Raw genomic sequence first — 20,744 nt, forward strand, 5'->3', positions numbered from 1 at the left:
ATAACCTAATGCAATGCACTGGAATTAAATATACAGACTACTGTATGCAGATGGTAGGTAAATGGTAATCAATATTGATAAGACAACATGACAACTAAACACATAAACAGCAACAATGAACCTAATAGCATCCTTGTCCAGTTGAATTCCCTTATTTTTTCTTACCATACTCAGCATGGAATGGAGAGTTTTGCATATTTCTGTTTAATGTATATTTATTATACTTTTAAGATGGACATACTCCTACATTATGACAGAGTAGCATAACATATGCTTAATTAACATGAATATGCAAAGACCATTTGGGGCAAGACACAGTCAACTATTTATAAATGTTATATACTGTCACACATTCAAAGATTGATACAATGTGTGAAAATGTAAATTGTATAGCCCATTGCACAAACTTTATCATTTGATGTTTGGACTGCACTTGCCTACTCAGTCCTGTAGCCTAATTCCAGTACAACCATTACAAAATAGCTTATCTGGTGCAGCCTACGTGATATTAGTGTAGAGGCTAATCTTGCTTGTGCAACCAAATAAGAGATGCTCACATAGGTGATTTGTCAGCTGAGAAGACCTGTCAGCTACAGCGCATGGATGCTTGATATGCTAAACGTTATAAAGACTGACTGGCCTAATGCACACCATGATCACCTTGGTTTGTCAAGTTATAATGTTACGGATATCATCCGACCTGTATGCACGGTGCGATACTTTTGATGCTAAAAAATCATCTCTGTTAACGTCGCCATCTCATAAGCATTTACTGAAGCTCATAATTAATCAGGTGTTTGTTTGGCTTCTTGTTTGCGTGTGCGTGTGCGTGTGTGTTTGTGCGTGTGTGTGTGTGGGTCTTTGGGCCGCGCGCCCCCGTTAGCGCGAGTGTGGGCTCGCGTGTGCACGCGTAAATCACAGAGAGATGCGGAGAATGCTGAGAGAATGTTTCTTTAAGACCCATTACCTTCCAATCCGACAGAGGGAGAGGCTATGGTAAGGTGGTGTGCCGTCGCTCCCCCGCTCCCTTATGCCATTTACATGTGGAAAGGAGCGAGTCGGGGGAAAACCATATATCCGGGGTTTTAAAAGGGGCACAGGCACAAAATCCGCTCAGATGGATCCGAGTAATATTTAACGTCAGATTTGGACAATATGGGAAACGCACGATGACTGTGGTAAGGATGAAACTTACACCTCCCCTTAGAAACCATTTTAATGGCATGAAACGAGAAAACATGCACGTTATTGTAAGAGTGCAAATGAGTGTGTCAAAATGTGTGTGTGTTTGTGTGTAACGGATAATGAGTAGCCTAACGTTTATTGTGTTGTCAGGAAGGGAGGGGGATACAGCGGTTTGGAGTGAGGAAAAAGAAATAAAATAAACGATGCAATGCTCCGTATGTCAGGCATTGACAGGTGCGTTAGCAACATACACGATTTATTTAGGGCGCGCGCTCGCTCCCGTTTGCATACAGTTAGGTGAGGTGATACCTAGCGAGAAATGTAGCATAGCCTACATATAACAGTGTATGTAGCACTTGAATTGCATAGTTTATTATAAACCTTTATTCGTTTATTACAAATCTACATGAATAATAACCGGTGCATAGACTATACAATATCTTTATTAAGCAAGAATTTTCAGAAACATTCCGGTCACTCAAATTATTTAGTCGTTCTCTTTTGTTTTTTTCTGAAATAAATTGTAGCCTATATAAAATATGTGGCATGCATTTTGGGAATCGGTTTAGTATATTTCTAACGGGCATTCTCAACAAACCAAGAAGCTTTTATAGCCTGTGATGCCATGAGTTGCCATCGGGTTATCTTCCTGCAAACTGCGGGTGTTTTTATGAACATACAGGCATGTCTCAAATGCATAGACAAATGCAAGTATTCTGCGTCGAGGCTATTCATTTATACAAATGTATTTATTGTCTGTTTGTATTTGTCTTAGCGTTTTTTTTATTTCCATACATTTAGAAATGGAGGTAGCCTATCGCTGTCATCTCAAATCACGTAATTTCAGCTTTTAAACACCGTCGGGGATGCAATTAAATGCATGTTTGATTAGTTTTCGTTCCTTTCATTCTGTCAGCCCAGCTGCCGACAATCAGTTATTGATTTCAACGATGCGTTTGGTGCTATGACATGGATGGAAATAGGCTTTCCTTCTGTTTGCTAATGTGGCACAGTTTAAACCGCCGCCTTAGATATATTTAATGCGTAAAAAGCTGTGCATTATTTTGTGTGTGTGTAAATTCTGAGTTTATATGATTGACGATGAACAGATCATCCCCCTCTTTCCTCCATTGTCGGCAATAGTGAGAGCCCGCAGCCACACTCCCCTCCCCGCCCCAATGATTGCTCCTTCCTTCGTCTCGGTCGACCGTTTTATATTTGCGTTAACCCCCCATTCGTAGACAGCTGCTATTTTAGTAACCTAATACTGTACAAGATTGGGGCATGTTCCTAATTGGCCGTATAGAACAACCATGGGATAACCTACTATGGGCTGCCAACAACAACCATGATGGCAATGTGAAAGATGTGGTGTTGACGGAGATGATAAGGATGATGACAATTATGGTGATGAACAGCATACAGAGATCCTTCGGTAACTGAATAATTACATTAATTCACATTTCAAGTTCGAGTGCGTGGTGGATGTTGCCCAGTGACTTCATTAACCTAGTAGTCTATGCTTAATAGCTGCTGGTTTATTAAACCTATTCTAGCCATTGAAAATGACGGAAATTGCATAGCTAACATAACCACCTTCAATGGTGTTTTGTCATGTACATACTGTAGATAATGAAAATACTAGCTACATTATTACTTCTGAGATTGGACGGGCCTGGCCTGGGCTGTATCTAGTGCGGGTCCTGAAGTCTGTTTGTGCTTTTGAGCTCATGGCAGTGTTCTACATTTCTGATGAATGTGTTACTGTATATATCCACATCTCCAGTGCATTCTCCCTCGCTGGTCCCATGTGCAGTCGGTGCACTGGGCATAACTAAGTTCCCGTTCCTCAGGTGAATCAGGTGTGTCGACGCTGGGCTGAAACAAAAGCTCTACCCCTCTAGCGGCTCTCCAGACCCTGGGCTGGAGACATGTGGCCGCACGGGTGAAAGGTTGGCACGAGAGAGGTCCTCCTCAGCACTCCTGGATGAGGTGGGAAATGCTGATTTAAGGGCCATAGTAACCCAGGCAGGTGCAGTTACAGCTGGCCTGGGGTCCTGGCAGGCCATGGGAGTGCTGGTTAGTGGCTACTCAGATAAGGTATTTGTATTTTTTAGCACAGTACAGGAAACAAAGCATTTAACGCATATCTATGCCCAGGACAAAGCTTGAACAACAACGCTGATCCCTATTACAGTGATGGGACATGTATGCGAAAAACTTGTACCTTATCCTGTCACATTATCGATCAGTGATTAAAAAAATACAAGAAAAGGAAAGGTTTGGACAGTATTTGGGGCACAGGCTGGGAGTTGTAGTCTGTCCAGACAGCCAATTGTTGTTACAGTGCTGAAAATGTTATCTTAAAAAGACTACATAATCACTGTGGGCCTGGCTGGAGAGGTGAGGTACTAATTCTGGCAATGTCTTTCTGCCTTTAGACTGTGTTACGCAAGTCAGTCTGGTCACAAAAACCTACACACTGTGTCTTCTTGACCAGTTAGAAACACTGTTGAATTACAGGGTTTGAAAGCTTTTGGACAGTTGAATTAAATAATCAGCAAATGCTCAAAACTTGATTAGCTGAATCAGGTGTATTAGTGCTGGGGCTGGAAGAAAAAAAAGCTTGCTGTAATCTTACAGGACCCAGCTTGGTGACCACAATTCTTGTTTATTAAGGTTTTGGTTCATCACCAGAGAATACATTAACACATTGCTTCTCAACTGGTTTTGTCCTTGGACCCAAATTGAACCAGGTTGTCTCAGCTGTGACCCAATATTGTTTTGTATTTTTCATTGTTGGTGAAATCCTATCTTGAAGAAAAACCTAATGTTATATTAACAGTAAATGGGGAATTTATATTGGACAACATTCCTACATTTTTCATTGTCAAAAATTCCAATTTGCTCACATTCTTGATAAAGAATGTTGGGAAGGTAACTTGTCTAAACAGCGCTGCTATAGATATAGCACTATATTGAAAATACTGAATGTAAATTAAATGTGAATGCTGATGATCAATTTTACATTTCTACCAGACTAACCTGGAGTACTTAAAATGAATGACTAGGCAACCATTCAAAATGTCTCACAACCCAAACAATGATTCAGGTTGTTAGTAAATTGTAATTCAATATTACACTCACCTAAAGGATTATTAGGAACACCATACTAATACTGTGTTTGACCCCCTTTCGCCTTCAGAACTGCCTTAATTCTACGTGGCATTGATTCAACAAGGTGCTGAAAGCATTCTTCAGAAATGTTGGCCCATATTGATAGGATAGCATCTTGCAGTTGATGGAGATTTGTGGGATGCACATGCAGGGCACAAAGCTCCCGTTCCACCACATCCCAAAGATGCTCTATGGGATTGAGATCTGGTGACTGTGGGGGCCATTTCAGTACATTGAACTCATTGCCATGTTCAAGAAACCAATTTGAAATGATTCAAGCTTTGTGACATGGTGCATTATCCTGCTGGAAGTAGCCATCAGAGGATGGGTACATGGTGGTCATAAAGGGATGGACATGGTCAGAAACAATGCTCAGGTAGGCCGTGGCATTTAAACGATGCCCAATTGGCACTAAGGGGCCTAAAGTGTGCCAAGAAAACATCCCCCACACCATTACACCACCACCAGCCTGCACATTGGTAACAAGGCATGATGGATCCATGTTCTCATTCTGTTTACCCCAAATTCTACCATCTGAATGTCTCAACAGAAATCGAGACTCATCAGACCAGGCAACATTCTTCCAGTCTTCAACTGTCCAATTTTGGTGAGCTCGTGCAAATTGTAGCCTCTTTTTCCTATTTGTAGTGGAGATGAGTGGTACCCGGTGGGGTCTTCTGCTGTTGTAGCCCATCCGCCTCAAGGTTGTGCGTGTTGTGGCTTCACAAATGCTTTGCTGCATACCTCGGTTGTAACAAGTGATTATTTCAGTCAAAGTTGCTCTTCTATCAGCTTGAATCAGTCGGCCCATTCTCCTCTGACCTCTAGCATCAACAAGGCATTTTCGCCCACAGGACTGCCGCATACTGGATGTTTTTCCCTTTTCACACCATTCTTTGTAAACCCTAGAAATGGTTCTGCGTGAAAATCCCAGTAACTGAGCAGATTGTGAAATACTCAGACCGGCCCGTCTGGCACCAACAACCATGCCACGCTCAAAATTGCTTAAATCACCTTTCTTTCCCATTCTGACATTCAGTTTGGAGTTCAGGAGATTGTCTTGACCAGGACCACACCCCTAAATGCATTGAAGCAACTGCCATGTGATTGGTTGATTAGATAATTGCATTAATGAGAAATTGAACAGGTGTTCCTAATAATCCTTTAGGTGAGTGTATATATACATATATATATATATATAATTTTTGTTCTGTGAAAAAAAATTAACTAATAATTAGCCACCTTCACACTGCTTCATCCTATCAACCAATGTGAAAATAAATGTTTTAAAAGATTTTTAAAACATTCAGGTACTATCAGGTAAATTGACGTTTAGTCATGAGACCACCCCTTCTCACCAACGTTCCTCTTGAAGATAGAGGCAAATGCACCATCCTGCAATGCTTGCAGATTAATTTCCAGTCACTGCTGGTGAATGGAGCACTGCGCTCAACAATTCCTGCCAAAGTGGGTTAAAATGGCACATTACCAATTACATTAAACAATATTAACTTAGACACAGCCACTGAAAGTACCTCATTAGAAAGATTTGATGCATTCGTTGTGTAACAACAGTTTAGAAAGTGAACCAGATCTGTTATTGATATGTTATAACACACCTACAGGATAGTATATTTGTTGTATGTTTTTGGAGAACCTACCCATTTGACAGTCCTTATGATTCATTGAGAACCCTGGGTGCCATTGGTTGTTGAGTTGCGCAGGTGCAACAGGACGGGCTACTGGAATTATATTCCATCCCTGGCTGCTCGACTTCGCCCCTGGGAGCACCGCCCTTCATCTTCCTCCACTCATCCATATGCCAGGTCTTCCCCCTCGGCTAGTCTGAGGAGGAGAAACACATTGTGTGGGTTGACTGTCAATACGGGAAGCTACTTTAACTAATACTTGGGATATTTAGATAATGTGCAGATGGTTGGAAATTGCTGAGGTTATGAATGGGGGCGAAGTACTAAAATGTAGGCACTTACTACTGTACAGTCACTCTGGATGAAGGCGCCTGCCAAATGTCTAACATGTAAATGTAAGTCGGCTGTAAGCCACTTTTTAGATGCTTGACTTTAGGGATTGTGATGAATTCAAATGGATTTACTAAATGTTTCTCTTACCTCAACTCAAACTTAGTTTAATCGTCTGTATTCATGTTTTAACTCAAACATAGACACATTAACATTACAAACATTACACAAATTACAACACATGGTCAAGTGGGTAGTTTTCTGTGGGGACAAAACATTGTGAACAACCTGAACTTTACATTTGCAAACATTCACCCTGCTATTGTCCTGCACCTTTTCCTTGCATTTTCTGCTTAGTAATTTTCTATGTATTTCCATTCATCATCTGTCCACATACAATGGTTTAACTACAGGTTTCTGTTCTGCCATTGGCTTAAATTAGTAGTAGTAAGAGCGGTGGCCGTAACAGCAGCAGTAAGAGCAATAACAATAACAATAGCAGCAGTATCAGCCAAATTATCAGCAGCTGTAGTAGTAACAGTAGTAGTAGTTAGCATTAGCAGCATAACTACATGTAACAGCATTTAATAGTAATAGTAGTAGTAGTCGTAGTTAGCATTAGCAGCATAACTACATGTAACAGCATTTAATAGTAATGGTAGTAGTAGTAGTTAGCATTAGCAGCACAACTACATGTAACAGCATTTAATAGTAATAGTAGTAGTGCAGTGGCAGTATTACTAACAGCAGTGGCAGTAGTTGTAATTGCAGTAGTTGCAGTAGTAGTAGTAGTAGCAGTAGTAGTAGTAGTAGTAGTGCAGCTGTAATAGTAGTATTGGTAGAGGTAATAGTACTGCTGGTAGTTGTAGCAGTAGGAAAGCAGTAGTAGTGGTAGCAGTAGGAGAGCAGTAGTAGTACTGGTAACAGTAGGAGAGCAATAGTAGTAGTAGTAGTGGTAGCAGTAGGAGAGCAGTAGTAGTAGTAGTAGCAGTAGCATTGTCCTAGCTTGTCTTTTCCTATCTTGCATGGGGTGTGTTAACTGAGGTGTGCCTAATGTGATGCTTCCACTCTCTGTATTTCTTTCAGCTATCTCTTCTGGTGCTGTGAAGACCAAACCAGTCAGAGAACGGCCTTCCTCGGTCCCTTCCTCGCTTCTGGCCCCTCCCTTTTCTTACCCTAGGCCAATCCTAGCCTCCGACCAAGCCCAGTGTCCCACAGACAGTTCCTGCTTTGGTCAATCAAGAGTACATTGATCCACCCTGGTAAACAAACCCCAGGAGTTTCACAGTAAAAAGGTTAGTTACAGAGAAAGGTGCCCCAGGCCCTTTTGTTAGTGTTGTTTTTAAGAGAGAAGTAAGACAGTGTTATCAGATGGAGTGAAAAATATCATCAAACATGACTGATTGAAGTCATTTTCAAACAATTATTTACCAAGATACCAAGCAACTGTTTCCAACTTTCTACACTGTCATTTCAGCCAGAGATGAACAGACTCAAGCAGAAAATATTGTACGAGTAAGGGAGCAGATAGACGTTCTGTCGACGGATCCCACAAACTCACACTTTGACGACACACAGGGCTTTCTGTTGCGCACGCAAACCCCAGACATTCCTCTGCAGCCTGCCACACACTCTCCTGTCCCATGATGATGTGCGAGGTGATGCCCACCATTTCAGAGGACGGGCGCGGCGGGGGGCCCTCCTCCCCAGGGGTCGGTGCCGGTGTTGGGGGCCCCGGTGGGGCCATGGGTGGAGGAGGCTACAGTGGCCGTGGCGAACCCAGGGGAGGGGGCGACGAGGGGGGCAGCACGGGGAATCTGGAGTCCCTTATGGTCAACATGCTGACGGAGAGGGAGAGGCTGCTGGAGAGCCTGAGGGAGACCCAGGAAAGCCTCGGAACAGCCCAGCTACGCCTCCGAGAACTGGGCCACGAGAAGGACTCCCTCTCCAGACAGCTGTCCATCGCTCTGCCACAGGTACAGTGCAGCGCATGAGTGTATATTTGCGTGTGGTCTCATGCATTGTGCACACTTGTTGTATGTGTGTGTTTCAGTTGCAGAGTAAAGCTGGTTCACAGAACACCCAGGGCAGTGACAGATCACTGTGTTCTACCATAGTCTGGAGAAGGACTTCAATAAATTCCACTCCTGCCTCTTTAGAGTATCTACAATGGTACTGCGCTTCCACGTGGAGAGAGTTTGCACTTGTTTTCTCTTTTGTTTCCCTTACTTGTGTCAGCATTTTCCTTTAGCTATTTTGTCATCTCAGAGTGAGGTGAACGTGTTTGTTTTTAGTACTGTAATACGCAGACAGTCTTTGGAGAACATTGAGTTGTTCGTCTGTAGGAGCTTGTTGATTGTTTGTTGATAGTACAACAACTCGCTGAAGTTGCGATTATGGTCAGGTTCAGAATAAGGTTAGAGGAAGGATTAGAGGGACACCGACCACGTCTGGGAGTCCACACTGGCTCACCGCTGCCCGGCAGGGATGAGTGGGTTGTTGGAATGGACTGCCTTATTGTTTATTATTTTAAGGTCAAGAGCAATTGCGGGTTTATAGTTGGGGAATTTGTTACCTCGGCGCATGTCTACCGCTGAAGGCTTTTCGGGGTGAGGGATATCAGATAGGAATCAGGCCGGCTTGGTGAGATGTGCTTGGAGGAAGCATGTAATAATCTTTGAACATTCCTAACTGGCTGTTGCCACAGTGAGGCAAGGCCATAATTGGGAAGTGGATTGCAAGACATAGGGGGGGGGGTGAGAAAAATCTGGGTAAGATTCCAGAAAATTAAAGAGCACCTAGTTGAAATGTTACTGATTCTCTTGGATAGTATATAGAAGGACTGTCGGGACACTCCAAATAAGTGTTTCTTGTATTTTTAATTTTTCATGGCCACCCTTGGCTCATCTTAACTGTTATTCTCCATCAAAAAGCTAATATTTGAATTTAAATGAAAAAGAAACAAGAACAAGAAAACTTTGTATAGTACAGTACACGTGCATTGTACAGTATACTCACAGTAACATACACCAAACCTTTTGGAACTTAAGATCAAAGGAAACTATGCTGATATTTCAATAAGAGAGCCAGTAGCCTTTCAATGACCATACAGTTTGACAGGCAGGAAGACAGAGATATGGAAAAACATGAAAATGCCCAGAGTTGCCAAGCAAAATTCTGACCCTTATCCAAACAAGGACCAATCCCAGAAGTCTGAGTGCCAACCGTCCTACTGTGTCACCATCTGTATACTCCCCTTCTCTTGTCTCTGCCTCCCTCTTGTATTTCAAACTGTATGTCTATTGGTGTGTCTCGGGACATTGATTAATGCAATTGTTACTATGGATTGCATAGCACCACAAGTCTTTGACACTGTACTTGTCTAAGCCCAATCCCGAACTGAACACTCGTCCCCTAAGCCCCTTAACCGACTGGTCTCTTGTTGATGTGTTCCACAGTGATCGATCTAGTCTGCATGTTATTTAGGCAAGAATGGAAATTTTGCCATTTGCACTTTCATGTTTCAATATTTAAAAATTCTGAACCACTTCTTGAGCGCGTTGTTTCACTGCAATGGGCTACTTAGCATGATTCCTTACGAAACACTGCCAGACAGAAGCACACTGCGGTTAAGAAATAACGAGAAAGATGCAAAAACAAAACAGCATTTCTCTAGCATAAGACAAGCTCAGATTGGCTTGACATGCTGATTTGATAAGCCTGGCAACTCATTTGGCCAGCTAACATCATCAGTGTATAAAATCCCTAGCTAGCTTCTTCGCTGTGATTGTCAATGAAGTTGGCTAGCGATTTTGGGCATGAGTAAATAGCTAGTGAAATGGCTGTTAGGACTCCTGAACTTGTAACTCGAAAACAAAGCTAAATTTGTGGGTGTTTTTGTTGCTGTCCAAATATTACAGATCACCATGTTCAACCCGCGCATGGGTTTCATGTTAAATTAACTTGTGAGGGCCAGATCTTTCACTCGCAATGTTGTCAACAGGACATTTCCTGTTAGCGCCGTAAGTGACATATCAATGCTGTTTCTCGTCTCTCCGGTTCATCTCAGTGCGGTGTTATTGTGTAACACTGTAATCCTCGAAGGCTAGTTCACAGAGGAGCCTCCGAGTCTGATGCTGATAGTGTCACTGCGGAGTAGACAGTGTCAGTGAATCAGTGTCTTGATTAGTGTGCCTGTTTGCTGCTTCAGCATCGACACATAGCCTACGTTGACTGAAAGCAGGTGCGTGTGTGTACGTGTGTGTTTTTTCGGAGTCGGTTTTGTACGCCTCGCTGGTTACAGTATAATATTGCATGGACATTGATCGCTGCAGTCGGTCCATACCGTTCATGATTGGCGTGTCATGTTGCTCGGGGGTTTCGCTAGGAGTTCGCCGTGCTGACTAAGGAGCTGAACGTTTGCCGGGAGCAGCTACTGGAGAGGGAAGAGGAGATTGCTGAGCTCAAGGCGGAAAGAAACAACACTCGCGTAAGATGTTTATCAGCCATTTTACTCGTTAGCGCTCTCACAGCAGTTGTGTTCACCAGTCTACTGTTCCTTCTCCCGCCCAGTACTCACTCACACATGTTCTGCTTCCCTCCCCTGCACCCCCCCCCTTCTCATTTTGCTATGTTGTCCTCCAATCCTTCTTTACCTTATCTTACTGTCTTCCTGTCATTTTTCCTCATCTCTCTCCCTCTCTTCTTACCATCTCTCCTCGCTTCTCATGTTCTTCCCCCTTTGTCTTCCTTTCCATCACCCACTCAATCTATCAATTTTCTCTCCTTTCCCTTTCTGTCTCTTCTACCTGTCCGTCGATGTCTTCAACTGCCTCTTTTCTCACTGTCTCTTTCCCCTTCCTTACTTCTGATCGTCTCGACTCTCGTGCCTCCACCGCTCGCTCTCGCCGTCTTTCCCTCTCCCCCTCTCCCGTAGTTGTTGCTGGAGCACCTGGAGTGTCTCGTGTCCCGTCACGAGCGCAGCCTGAGGATGACGGTTGTGAAGAGGCAGGCCCAGTCCCCGGCGGGTGTCTCCAGTGAGGTGGAGGTGCTCAAGGCCCTCAAGTCCCTGTTTGAGCACCACAAGGCCTTGGATGAGAAGGTGGGCGCCCCAGCTCGCAGGCAACAGCAATGGCCCTCAACAGTCCCTTTGTTGTTTTAATGAAAGGACCGGGACGGATGCACGTCTTCGCATTTCACATTCATTCTCTTATCTCTGGCCCCCTAAGGTACGAGAGCGGCTCCGCGTGGCCCTTGAGAGGGTGACCCTTTTGGAGGATCAACTACAGGCATCCGCTCAGGAGGTACAAACCAAAATGGAATTTTTTATTCAAGTGTGGTATCTTGGTTTTACGTTTTTTTGTACAATTAGGAAGATATGAAAACAGTGAATCAATGTTTTTCACCATGTGCCTCTCTTGTAGGTAATCTCTTTAAGAGACCAAATCAAAAGACGACAACAAGGGTTGGACGGCGGGAAAGATGTAAGTGAGGGATTTTTGCATGCTGTTTCCAGTCTTTCTGAGTCCAGGGGCCAGTTTCGCAGACCCAGATTGAGCCTTGTATAGTACTTTAAAATCAAGTTCAATGTCACTGAGCTTGATTGTTTAGTCGTAGACTAGGCTTAATCTATGCTCGCAAAATCGGCCCAATTCAGTGGCATTGAGCTTGATTTTTTTGGGTCCCAGACAATGGTTCATCTGTGTTTGCGAAACAGACCCAACATGTTAATAACTCAGTACTCCAAGCCATTTGCCACATGTGTATTATGGTGTGTGTTTTCTTTTTCTGGCGGGGGGGATTCAGCGGTATGACAGTGGGTGTAATCGATCTTGTGTTCATCGCTGTCCTCACTCGGTTATTTTTCCCACATCAGCGCCTACCCAACGGGCCCTCCTCTGGACTGGACGAGGGAGAGATGGACAGACAGAGAGAAACAGAGATAGAGCGCCAGCGAGCCGAGCTCTCCCAGTTGAAAGAGAGACTCGCCCTCATGTGTCGGCAGGTGGGGTTGAATGAGAATATAGAAAATTGTGTGTGTGTGTGTGTGTGTGTGTGTGTGTGTGTGTGTGTGAAAGCGAGAATAAAGAAAGCAAGAGGGGAGAGAGAACAGGAGTGAAACATAGAGAGGAGAGACAGAACAGAGTGAAAAGAGATTAGGTTGGGGTGTTGTATGAAGACTCTACAAAACAGTTCTCCGCTTCCCTCTTGTGGACAGACATAACATTGTATCTGTTCTGCCCAAGCAACACAGCCTGGTCACTATACATAACATTTGCCTCAGAAGTTCAGAACAGTTGTCTAGTTTTACTGAATTGTAAACTGTACATGAAATCTTGTTTTGTTCGATCGTTTAGTTTAAAACATTAACACTCAAAAAAAAGTATTGCATGGTGACAGTTTTATACTTTGACCTATATCAAGGAAAATTGTAAACAAAATATGTTGCTAATGTGTCGGGGTATTCATCCCCGACACATGAATCATTTTAGAGACACCTTTGCAGCAATAGCAGCTTTGGGGTAAGTATGTACCAGCTTTGCTGACAGTTTGGAAATTATTTTAGTCAGTTCTTCTTTTTTGCTCTCTATTTTTGTGCTCGATTGGACAATGCTTGCGGGCAACAATTTTCAAATAGTACCATACTATAGATTCTCAATGGGATTGAGATTAGGTCTTTTGCTGTACCACTGTAGAAAATGTATCATTATATCTTTGAACCACTCCAATTTTGTTTGGCCTTGTGCTTGGGTTCATTATCTTATATAAATAGTATATTTTCTCTCTCAAGCTTCAGTTTTTTTATCAGACTAAAACAGGTTCTCTTTCGGTATTTGTGCCATCCATTCTTCCTTCCATTTTAATAAGAAGCCCAGTCCCTGCTGATGAAAATAATCCCCACAGCATGATGCTGCTACCACCATACCTAACTGTTGGGTTAAGCTTACAATAAGTGTTAGAGTAATGGTTCCCTAAGGGTCAAGGTTAGGGATATGATGAGTTTTAAGGGTAGGGTTAATGTTATTCGATAGTTGATTGAATTGTCATTGATAGTCTGTTGATTTACAGATTGACTAAGCAAATACAGAGATACCCAAATATTTCCTAATGTAAAACCATTGTCACTTTAAAATGATTTATTTTGAGTGTCCATGTTTTAAAATGAAATATCAAGCAGAACGAAATTTCAGTGTACCATTTGTAATTCAGTGAAATTGAAAATTGGTCAGGAGTCTGATTACATTTGCAAGGCACTGTAATTTACATAATATTTTTTCTCTTCACTGGTTAGGAGTCTCTGTCTCTAATAGTTCCTCATTGTAGTCTTGCATCTCTTCCTCATGTCATGTCAGGTTGGGGAAATAGAGGAACAGCTTGCAGCCGCCAGGAGGGAGGTGACGAAGTCGGAGGAGGCCAATCAGAAGCTCCAGAGGGACGTGAAGGAGGTCTGTCTGACCAATCTGTTCCTGGTCATGGCCTTTTATCAGGGTTTGACAAATGTTTTGGCTCAAAGGCCATAAGTTGATTACAAAATTCAACGTAGAGCAACACAGATGATGTTTTGATACCAATATGTTGGACGAAATCAATTGGTGAGCCAGAAAATCTGTATTTTCAAAATGATATGTCTATTGTGATTTCTTTTATACTTTCAATCTAGTTTCAGATGTTCAAGTCATGCCTGAGAAAAAAAATGAAAATAATGAATCCCAAATCCAAAATGAAAAATATTGCCTCAAATTCTAGCACCTCCCTGGGCTTCTCAGTTCATTCTCAATAGTTACCTCAAATAGAAATAGGCGGGGAGCATTGTAATGTGTATCATACATTTGGGGGAAGAGGTATTCCTGAGTTACATTTATCATGAATCAGTGGCTATACAACCCCTTTAAAACTGTGAGTGAGGAAAATAGGCATTTATCCGTTATTTTCATTCTGAATAGATTGGCTTCATGTAATTAATTTAAAGGCCAGAAATCGGGTCTACAACTGCAGTCCCCCATGCTTTAATAGTACAGAGTAAGTAATGTGTAATAAAGGCTTATTTATCTTATTCTGTTTGCACATGAGCTCCTATATTGTGATACGTTTACTGAAGTTGGACCTTTGGGTCTCTATTAATCATGGACACTAATGTAGAGGAATATTTAATGGAAGAGCCTTAGGTGACAGATATGAGCTGTGCATATGGAAAAGGAATAGACAATTCACATGAACGTGCACATTAACTGCTTTGTACTGCGTTAGGTGTTTTTAAAGCATATACCCAATTATCATGTGTTTCTTTGAATGACTTACCCTGGTTCACTGTGTTTCTGCATGTTTCAGGCTTTGTGCCAGAGGGAGGACATGGAGGAGAGGATCACCACATTAGAACGCAGGTAACCCTTAATCGTCTGAAGGATGCTGGCTCGTGTGACGTTTCGTTTTCCTCTTTTAGCTTTCATAACATACAGTGCAGCGGTGACTGGTCACCAAGTGTTCTGCCCCAGTTATCTGAGAAGGTTTCACAAAGTGTCACAAACCCTTTCACTTTCCTTCTTCATCTCACTGTCTGGATGTTTTCCAGTTAGTTGGCTACATTCACGGGCTTGTGTCTGCATACTGTGCTGACAATTAAGAGTCAGTGTTCTCCACTAGCGATCAGTGATGTAGCGGAGCACAAATATGATGTAGGCACCTTTGTATCGGTGAAACGCTGAATAGCCTTGTTTTTTATCACCTCATCCCTGCCATCAATGTGTCCGTGATGATTGCAGGTACCTCAGTGCTCAGAGAGAAGCGACCTCTTTACACGACATCAAAGACAAGCTGGAGAATGAGCTGGCCAGCAAGGAGTCACTGCACCGACAGGTAATAGTTATCGTGTCAACACGGCTCACGGACTAGATCCGACAACTCTGTAAAAATGAATAGTTTTGACCCAGGATACGATTGTCTTTTAATACTTAGGGATAGACTCTTAAGAGAACTCTCCACATGTGCACATTAGAACAGAGCCTCTTCTCAATAGGCATGAGCCTCTATCCCAAGTACCTTCTAAATATTACGCAATACGACTAGGTGACGGTTTGCCGTTTTAGACTTCTGTCTTCATTTCTTTTCACGTTGTGTCGCCAGAGTGAGGAGAAAAACAGGCAGCTCCAGGAACGCCTGGATGACGCCAAGCAGAAGCTGCAGCAGACCCTGCAGAGGGCAGAGACCCTGCCCGAGATAGAGGCCCAGCTCGCCCAGAGGGTGGCTGCCCTCAACAAGGTATACATACCCTACTGGATGTCTGACTTCGGCGCATTTGTTTGTGTCACTCATGCAGATCTGTCTGTTGTCAGACGGTTCTGTGTCTCACTTTTCTGACTGTCTCTCTCTGTCTGGTCTGTCTGTCAGTAACTACACTGCTCCAAAAATTAAGGGAACGCGTAATTGTCACAGTATAACACCAAGTCCATTATCATTCAAGGCTATCAATCTGTCCAGTTAGAAAGCATACGGTAAGCGTTTGTGAATCAATTTCACCTGTTTTGGTCCAAATTAAAGTGACAACGGGTGCACGGGAGAAGCAACAGCAAGACGACCCCCAAAAGGGGAATGGTTTTGAAGGTGGTGATCACAGACAGTTGCTTTCACCTTATCCTTCCTGACTGATTTTTCTCTAGTTTTGTGTTTTGCTAGTAGCATGAGGTGGTACCTGCAGCCCATTCCGGTTGCACAGGCAGTCCAGCTCCTCCAGGAGGGCACATCCATACATGCCGTCGCAAGAAGGTTTGGTGTGTCTCCCAGTACAGTCTCAAGAGAATGGAGGAGATACCAGGAGACGGGCCGTTACTTGAAGAGTGCTGGACAGGGCCATAGAAGGGCATCAACCCAGCAGCAGGACCAGTATCTGCTCCACTGTGCAAGGAGGAACTGGAGGAGCGCTGCCAGAGCCCTACAAAATGACCTCCAGCGGGGCAACAGGTGTGCATGTTTCTGACCAAGCTGTCAGAAACAGACTCCAGGAGGGTGGCATAAGGGTGCGAAATCCTCTAGTGGGACCTGTGCTCACAGCCCAGCACCGTGCTGCTCAATTGACATTTGCCAGAGAACATCAGAATTGGCAGGTCCACCACTGGCGCCCCGTTCTTTTCACAGATGAGAGCAAATTCACACTGAGCACATGTGACAGTCTGGAGACACCATGGTGAACGTTGTGCTGACAGCAACATCATCCAGCATGACCAGTTCGGCGGTGGGTCAGTGATGGTCTGGGGAGGCATGTCCTTGGAGGGTCACACAGATCTCCACATGCTAGCTAACAGTACCTTGCTGTTAGGTACTATGATGAAATCCTCACACCCATTGTCAGACCTTATGCTGGTGCAGTGGGCCCTGGGTTACTCATAGTGCAGGACAATGCCCGGCCACATGAGGCCAGAGTGTGTAGGCAGTTCCTGGATGATGAAGGCATTGATGCCATTGACTGGTCCTCACGTTCCCCGGACCTGAATTCTATTGAGAACCTCTGGGACATTATGTATCGGTGCATCCGACACCACGAAGTAGTGCCACAGAGTCCAGGAGCTCACTGATGCCCTGATCCAGGTCTGGGAGGAGATCCCCCAGGACCCCATCCACCATCTCATCAGGAGCGTGCCCAGACGTTGTCAGGAGTGCATACAGGCACATGGGGGCCATACACACTACTGAGTCACATGAGTTTCCATGATTAAATTCACACAAGTTGTAACAGCCTGTGATTTCAAATATTTACTTTGATTTTCAGTTTGAATCCAGCCCTTAATCGTTTGGTGATTTTGGTTTCCATTGACCATTGTTACGTCATTTTGTTCTCAGCCAATTACACAATGTTCTGAGTTCTCATTGATGTGTGATTTAAGTCTTCCTTTAATTTCTTTGAGCAGTATATGTTTGTCGGTCTCTTTTCTGTCTGTCTCTCTGCTCTGTCTCTCTCTGTTTGGTCTGTCCGTCTAGCTGTCTCTGTTTTTTCTGGTCGATCAGTAACTCAGTGCTGTTTATGGTCTCTCTCTCTGTCTTTTTCTTGGTTTTGTCTGTCTCCATGTTCTGTCTCTGTTTGTCTGATGGTCTGGCTGTCTCTATTCTGTCTGGTCGATCGGTAACTTTGTGCTGTTTCTTGTCTGTGTCTCCCTATCTGTCTTTTTTTTGTTCTGTCTTTATCGGTCTTGTGGGTTGGTCTGTCTCTGTCCTGTGCTGTCTGTCTGGTCTCTCTTTTTGGTCGGTCTTTCTGTCTGCCGGTTCTGTCTGGTCAGTTATTTTTTTCACTCTGTTGACTGAATTTCTCTTTGTTCTGATTGTCTGTCTGTCTGTCTGTCTCCCTCTCTCTCTGTATTGTCTCTCTGTTCTGTCTGGTCTGTAACTCTGTGCTGTCTGTCTGGTATTTCTCTACTGTTGGTCTGTCTCTGTCTTTGTTCTATCTCTGTTCTATCTGTCCATGTGTCAGTCTGAGTTTATTACATGTACTTGATCTTCTGCTTAGACACTTTCTCTTTTCGGTTCAGGCAGAGGAACGGCATGGGAACTTTGAGGAGCGGCTACGACAGATGGAGGCACAACTTGAGGAGAAGAATCAGGAGTTGCAGAGGGTAATAATGCATTGTTTGTCATCAAGTATCATACTGGTATATATAACAAGTTACCGAGCATTACACATGCTATACAGAGCATTAAACATCCTATAAACATGCCACATTTTTCCCATCATAGTTTTACCTTGACTCCCACTGCTTGATTTCATCTTGGTTTCAGGCAAGGCAGAGAGAGAAGATGAATGATGAACACAACAAACGTCTCTCAGATACGGTGGATAAGCTCCTGTCTGAGTCCAACGAAAGACTGCAGCTTCACCTCAAAGAGAGAATGGCAGCCCTTGAGGAGAAGGTACTATAAAGCTATGTTAAGCGTTAAGCAAAATATATGCTAACATTGCTATCAATGTATTTTTTTATCAACATAATCAACAGCAAACATTAGGAAACTTGGCATGATCTCTCCCTTTCTAGAATGCACTGTCTGAGGAGTTAGTAAATATGAAGAAAATACAAGATGATCTTCTTGCAAACAAGGTACTTATTTTGCGCTTATCACACCCAGTAGGTCAGCTCTTTATTATGTACATTTTTGCTGTATTTTAAAATCTGTATATACATAAAAACATCAGTTTTACTTTATAATGCTTTAAAACTCTTAGGAGTACACAGTACGTAGCACTCAGCAGTTGCTTTTCTGAGTTTAGACTGACTTTTGAAAACCCCTTTTGGGATTCTAGGAAAAATAGTTTACCCTTCTCCGTCTCAATACATGTTTTCATCTATATGATCGTGACGGTGTACCTGTTTTGCTGTGAGACCTGGAGACCAGTCACACTGCTCTGCACTGATAAGGCAGTGGTAAAAAGTTCTGGGATTTCTGTCAGTTCTTCAGTTATTCTTAGCTGCTTCGGTATATGTTCTTTGTGTCATTCTTTCAGGGGAAATAGATGCATGTAATCAAGGGAGACATTTTCTTTGCTGAAATATCATACTATCCTTGTCATGTCTATTTCTCTCCCAGGACCAGCTCATAGCCGAGCTGGAGAGAATTCAGCTGGAATTGGATCAACTGCGGGGCAGGCCTGGCTCTTCCTATTCCAGGTTAGCCACAATGGAGCTTCAAGGGTATTTATAAATACATTTTTATAAAAGCATAAAATAAACATTTTTATCTCTTAAGGGGCAAGTAATACACCACTTACCTGAGGAGACGTTATAAACCTGTCACCCCTTCTGAATGAGATTTAAATATTTAGGGGACAAGATCAGGAAAAAATGCCTAGAGCCGACATTCAATTTTCTCAAATGCCCTTAAAACAAACACATAATTGTTGATGACAATTCACAAATTTAAGTTTTGCATTTCTGTAAGCTAATATGGACTAGATTTTTTTAAGTAGTGAAAGTAATTATGCATGGGTTGTGATTACAGATAAATCCTCAATAACTCAGTTTGTTGAAATGTTTTACAAATGTATTATTATTTTTAATTTCATTCAGGAAATGGGGGCAATGCATTCTGAAAAATTTGCTACAATGAATAAAGCATTGTTGTTTTCTCATCTCACAAAATCTCACAAACTCTGTAGGGCGACCAACGTGAGCTCACTTCCCTCCACCCTTTTTCGAAGATCTCTTCCAGGGAGTGCCTCGGAGCTCCGCTACCCCCAGGGTGGTGGTTCCCTCCCAGCCGGCTACGGCAGCTCATCCAGTGGCGTGGTGGTTCGGAGGGCACACCGCGGCCGATGGGCCCCGCCCAGGGGCGACAGCAACAAGGTCTGGATCTCATGGCCTGCTTTCAGTATGTAGCTCCCTGCTAGCGTAGTATTGGCTATGGTTGTCAATTTATATGGGTCAGATGAACATTTCAACAGCTGTTATGCCTTTACCGGAGGTCTATTCATTCCGCCAGAACAAAACGTCTCCTTTCCTAAACCTTTTGTCAAACAGAGTTCCTATTAGGCACATTCAGGTAGGTATTAGGCACATTCAGGTAATCCATGTTTTTATTTTGTTTTCTGTTTTCCAATAGAAACTGTGTCTGACAAAAAAGTTTTTTTGTAACTACAGCATGTTCCTTCACGGAAATAGTATACACTCCAGTGTTTCAACTCCTAACTCCCAATACATGCTATATTTACTGAACTGCATGGATTAACATAGCTTACACCCTGGCATAGTTTTGGTAGACCCCACCACGCAAGAATAAAACAGCGACGGAACAGATGTGTTTACGGAAATAGCAGACGGATGACACGAGCCGGTCGCACATATCTGACAGTGGACAGATGACGGACGCTAATCTGCTCACGTGAAGCGCATCTCATTGACCTTGTGCTTTGGAGTGGACATGCCCACGGGTCCCCTGACACCTCACAGGCCTCCGATATACACCAGGGAACCTACAGCATTTCCAGTCATGTGGGATCTCCTGCAGGGAAAAGTTTAGCCCAAGGCAGCCTTTAATTTAAGATTATTTTCTTTTTTTTTTCTTCTTCTCTTCTGTCCCTATGTCTGCTCCTTTCTTTCTCTGCAGTACGGAGAGTGGGACAGTGGCCCCATGATGGGGCCTGGTTTTGAGGGGGGGGTCGAGGGAGGCTGTTCGGATGACGAGGAGGACAGGGAGACCCTGTTCAGCTCAGAGCTGCTCTCGCCCAGCGGACAGACCGACGTGCAGACCCTTGCAATCATGCTGCAGGAGCAACTGGAGGCCATCAACAAGGAGATCAAGTACGTCTGTACTCATTCATTGGCTGATCCAGAGGTCCACCTCTAATCGCTTTTCTGCTCCGTCCAAAGTGATTGCTACTCCGGATAAAGTACTCCCATCTCATTGTGTTTTAATCAAGGAAGAGGTTTT

General features: G+C 43.4%; 1 protein-coding gene across 11 annotated transcripts in view; it reads left to right on the forward strand.

Moving 5' to 3' along the window:
- Nucleotides 1-906: 906 nt before the first annotated feature.
- LOC105030729 (liprin-alpha-3) overlaps nucleotides 907-20,744 on the forward strand; it is a 29,619-nt gene continuing 9,781 nt past the window's right edge. For 3 of the 11 annotated variants that reach the window (XM_020046770.3, XM_020046767.3, XM_020046772.3), the window contains exons 1-17: nucleotides 911-1,178; nucleotides 7,428-8,317; nucleotides 10,729-10,830; nucleotides 11,278-11,442; nucleotides 11,570-11,644; nucleotides 11,765-11,824; nucleotides 12,217-12,345; nucleotides 13,694-13,786; nucleotides 14,670-14,722; nucleotides 15,101-15,194; nucleotides 15,462-15,596; nucleotides 17,855-17,938; nucleotides 18,102-18,233; nucleotides 18,356-18,418; nucleotides 18,906-19,009; nucleotides 19,474-19,660; nucleotides 20,421-20,614. In XM_020046770.3, the coding sequence (XP_019902329.1) occupies nucleotides 7,985-8,317; nucleotides 10,729-10,830; nucleotides 11,278-11,442; nucleotides 11,570-11,644; nucleotides 11,765-11,824; nucleotides 12,217-12,345; nucleotides 13,694-13,786; nucleotides 14,670-14,722; nucleotides 15,101-15,194; nucleotides 15,462-15,596; nucleotides 17,855-17,938; nucleotides 18,102-18,233; nucleotides 18,356-18,418; nucleotides 18,906-19,009; nucleotides 19,474-19,660; nucleotides 20,421-20,614 (2,003 nt within the window). In that variant the 5' untranslated portion in view covers nucleotides 911-1,178; nucleotides 7,428-7,984. Of the gene's footprint in view, nucleotides 1,179-3,038; nucleotides 3,178-4,951; nucleotides 4,970-7,427; nucleotides 8,318-10,097; nucleotides 10,585-10,728; nucleotides 10,831-11,277; nucleotides 11,443-11,569; nucleotides 11,645-11,764; nucleotides 11,825-12,216; nucleotides 12,346-13,693; nucleotides 13,787-14,669; nucleotides 14,723-15,100; nucleotides 15,195-15,461; nucleotides 15,597-17,854; nucleotides 17,939-18,101; nucleotides 18,234-18,355; nucleotides 18,419-18,905; nucleotides 19,010-19,473; nucleotides 19,661-20,420; nucleotides 20,615-20,744 lie in introns of those variants that run through there. The other 8 variants (XM_020046768.3, XM_010904782.5, XM_020046775.2 and 5 more) reach the window with 8 other exon arrangements.

This window comes from Esox lucius, chromosome 5 (genome assembly GCF_011004845.1).
Source record: "Esox lucius isolate fEsoLuc1 chromosome 5, fEsoLuc1.pri, whole genome shotgun sequence".
Lineage (NCBI taxonomy): Eukaryota > Metazoa > Chordata > Actinopteri > Esociformes > Esocidae > Esox > Esox lucius.